At 32.9% G+C, this 3,971-nt stretch overlaps 1 protein-coding gene across 1 annotated transcript; it reads right to left on the reverse strand.

The window, feature by feature from the left end:
* Window positions 1-1,472: 1,472 nt before the first annotated feature.
* LOC112012140 (transcription factor bHLH118) lies at window positions 1,473-2,757 on the reverse strand. The gene is made up of 3 exons (XM_024044522.2): window positions 2,294-2,757; window positions 1,825-2,166; window positions 1,473-1,723 (listed from the first exon to the last, which is right to left on the reverse strand). The coding sequence occupies exons 1-3, from the start codon at window positions 2,591-2,593 to the stop codon at window positions 1,637-1,639; spliced, it is 729 nt and encodes a 242-aa protein (XP_023900290.2). The 5' UTR covers window positions 2,594-2,757; the 3' UTR covers window positions 1,473-1,636.
* Window positions 2,758-3,971: the final 1,214 nt, after the last annotated feature.

The raw sequence follows: 3,971 nt of genomic DNA on the forward strand, positions 1-3,971 counted from the left end.
GCTTAAGCTCTATCTTACAAACAAACTTTGTTAGTAAAATAAAAAGAGAAAAAATTTAGAATAAACTCCATCTAAAGAGTATAAAATGAAAAGGTAATTACTTTCCAAATAAATACAAGGTTATAAATAAGTCGAACTGAGCCTTAAACAAACAAATTTTGTAAAATATTTTTCTCAAGCCCAAAACATACTTTATTAATGAGCTTTAAGTCAAGTCCAAGACTCTGATGGTTGAATAAGAGATATGGGGTTCAATCTTCGCCTACACTAAAAATAATTGGTGTCTTAGTTTGATGATAAAGAACACAATTATTAGAAACAGATGCCATAAGTTGAAACAAGAAAAAATTTCTCAAAAAAAAAAAAACAAAATCCAAGCCCAAGATCAACATATTTATCTTTAAATTCTACTCTCACAAACTTGTTAGCAAAGTAATATGCTTAAGCTCATTTACTAAACAAGCCAATATTAGGCTCAAACTTAACTTATTTATAAACAAACGAACTTTAACAAGTAATTTTACCAAATTGAGCCTTGTTCGAAAAATGATTGGTGTTTTTATTTGATGATAAAGAACACAATTATTAGAAGCAGATGCCATAAGTTGAAATAAGAAAAAATTTCTCAAAAAAAAAAAAAAATCCAAGCCCAAGATCAAAATATTTATCTTTAAATTCTACTCTCACAAACTTGTTAGCAAAGTAATATGCTTAAGCTCATTTACTAAACAAGCCAATATTAGGCTCAAACTTAACTTATTTATAAACAAACGAACTTTAACAAGTAATTTTACCAAATTGAGCAAGTTATACATGCATGAACCAAATCATAGTCAGTTGCCCTTTTTTTTTTTTTTTTTTTTTTTAAATTATGAAGATGGGAGACAACAGTTAATTTAATGAAACCATTCACTTTATCAGAAAGTTTCCAAGTATATCAAAGATGATGCATGTATAGATCAAATGGAACTCTAACAATTGATTGCTGACAAGTGCTATGCTGCCCAATGCTCTTGTTTTTGTCATAGGGTGATGCACTCGCAATAAATACAAGTCTCCTCACTTTTTGCTTAGTTCAGTTGCGAAATAAGTCCAGCAAAAGATTGCAGAGGGTGAAGAATATGTAAACAAAGTCAATCAAGCAAAGCATTTTGTGTAAACACACACATATAATCTTATGGATAGAATTTTTCTCAAAGTTAGTTTGCTGGAAAGTTTATTCATTCTACAACATATAATTTTAATCATACCATTTATTTAGATAATTAATATTATGAATCGTGTAATTAAAACATATGTCGATTAGACAAAATTCATCTTAGTTTTGGAGAAAACCTTTGTTTTAATCTTATTGTTATTTCTATACAAAGAGGAATGTTGATCAACTTACTCATGGACTTATATAAGAAGCCTACCCAACTGCATGTGTGCATCATGTTAATTAGATCACTAATTATACCACAAAAGAGGAGGTTTAGAACATGGAAACCACTCTAAATTCCATCCACAAAATATGTGTGTACACAGGCAACAATATTTTCCAAATGTGTTACAAAGAAAAAAGCTAGTTACACATTCCGGCAAAGTTTCTCACCCAAGAGAGGAATATCAGAAAATTTTAATGTACAAGACACCGTTACTTGGGAAATTTCTGTGATAGTGGAATTGCTTCGGTAAGTCTTTGTTGCAGCTCAGGTAGATCTACATGTGTCATGCCACTGACCTGTTTGAGTCAAAATTTAGAGGTAAATGAACACTATATTCTTCTCACAAAAATAACATTAGAACACAAATAAAAACCTAATAAAGGGCTAAACCTAGTACCTGAGATTGGATAGTGTATATTAATCTTTGATTTACTTTCGTGGAAACGCAGCTAACAACAGCAAGCCCTTCCTCAAGCAGTATTTGGAGCACTCTTGAAAGAGGCAATCCTTGTTCCATGAAGCTACTGTTTACAGTAATCTCAACACCATCCAAACATGGACGGACCATAACAAAGGTTGGTAGACACAAAGCTGAGGTTCCACTCTCAGGTTCAAGAGCTATCAAATCGGACAACTTCTTTAGCTCATCTCTCTTGGCACCCAGTTGCTTAATATTTTCCTGTAGGTGGTTGATGTAATTCACAGCCTCGTTCATGTGATCAGATATTGAACGCTTTCCCTAAATCACAATAGTTGTAACCCCAAAGTGATTATTTTCGAAACCCAATTACCCTAAATCCGCATAAATACAGTACTAAGAAACTACAAGCTGAAGAAGGAAAAGAAAGCGTACATAGTTTATTCACCTTAATGTATTCAAGAGGGAGAAGAGATCTCAGTGACCCGTGTAGTTTGTTCATCTCTTTCCTTCTATTCCGTTCCATGTCCCGATGCATCACCTTCCTATCATTGTCCTCATGAGTGATCTCACAGCTATCCAAAGTTGCTAATGATTTTTGCTGACGGCCTTTTCCTTTATCATTGTTAAGAGTACTGTCATCCATTAAAGCATCAGGCAAGATCAGATCTTGTGGGACTGTGTGATGTTGGTATGTTGTAGTGGAAATCTGGAACACCTTCTCACCATTTTGGTCTGAAGAAAACATTGTTATTTTGTAAAGAAAATTGCTCTAAGTTCCCTAACCTTTAATGGCAGGGTGACAGTACTTGAGGCAAAAGAAAGAGATGTTAGTTAGGGTATGAGATCTTCCATGGGCCTAATATTCTGAGATTCTCACATAGAGGCAAGACTGGCCTCATTGGTTACATAAGAAAATAATTTCACTATATAAAAAGTCACTTGTGGACACTGTTCCTTTGTACAAACGAGTCCGTCCACCTACTTTTTTTTTTTTTTTTGGGGTCAATGAAATGGACCAAATATTTAATGTTTCTGAATTGGCAAACAATAAATAGTTAAATACAGTTTGAAATTATGAAAGCTTCTGTTACTACTAAGACTAGAAAACTTTCAATTACCTACATTATATTTACACGTGCGGACACTGTAGTTATGGTGGCTAGCTTTCAGTGGGTCCTTTCAAAGACCACATGGCATCATGGCCTCACCCTCACACGATCCTATGATCATACTGTTCGCCTAATTTGGATTATATATAATGATTACCTAGTTTGCTAAGAATATGACGGTGGTGACTAGACGTGTCAAGACGGGACTCAACCCCATGTGTATATTATGCAAAAAAATAATGAATTCTGGATGCTCTTACTTTTATTTGAAAAAACTGGATGCTTTTACTCAGTATAAACAGTTTAGCAGTTCAATCATAGCCATGTAACTCTTAAAAAATGAGTTTTAATAGCCATTTTAGCAACCTAAACACTAAAAACACCTATACAGCAAGGATGTTAAAATAACTCATTGATATAATATTTTGATTCTTTGCTACAGTGGGCTGCTAGAGATAGCAGCCCACTGTAGCTGATAGTTATATGCAAAAAAAGACTATTTTAATCACACAAATCATACTCACGGTGTTGGCCTCCCACATACTCAGCACTTCCTCACCTTTATGTAATAAAAAAATATATTTAAATAAAAAGCTAAAATTTTTGAGTTGGATGTATTGTAAAGTTGGTTGTTAGGATAAATAAAATAACATTTTGTGTTGTTAAAAACTATAATTTTTAACAATTTTACTATGAGTGCTCTAACATTGTTAAATTACCATATTTAATAAAGTAAATAATTAAATATAACACTTCGGTTAAGGGTAGGTACAACTCAAATTATCAATCGCAGTTAGTGATTTTTTTTTGGATAGGTAAACAGTAAGGGAGGAAAATAGAGTTAAAATTTCAGACAGCGAGCATTACATCCTGCAGCTCGTAAATGGTTCTTTAGTGAGAATCCTTAAATTTGTTGGTAAGATATGCCGTTTGTAAAGTAAAGTCTTATAATTGACCATAGAAACAATTTTTTTAGTGGTTGTTACTACTTAAAAAGTTTCAAGTTTCTTAGAT

The sequence above is a fragment of the Quercus suber genome, unplaced genomic scaffold (assembly GCF_002906115.3).
Source record: "Quercus suber isolate HL8 unplaced genomic scaffold, Cork oak 2.0 scaffold_657, whole genome shotgun sequence".
Taxonomy (NCBI): Eukaryota; Viridiplantae; Streptophyta; class Magnoliopsida; order Fagales; family Fagaceae; genus Quercus; species Quercus suber.

Excerpts from the sequence above, each read along its gene's own strand:
- LOC112012140 (XM_024044522.2), bottom strand. The coding sequence starts at position 2,593 with ATGTTTTCTTCAGACCAAAATGGTGAGAAGGTGTTCCAGATTTCCACT. Across the intron at positions 2,167-2,293 it reads TCCCTCTTGAATACATTAAG|GGAAAGCGTTCAATATCTGA; the intron begins GTGAATAAACTA and ends ATTGTGATTTAG. Across the intron at positions 1,724-1,824 it reads TATACACTATCCAATCTCAG|GTCAGTGGCATGACACATGT; the intron begins GTACTAGGTTTA and ends TGACTCAAACAG.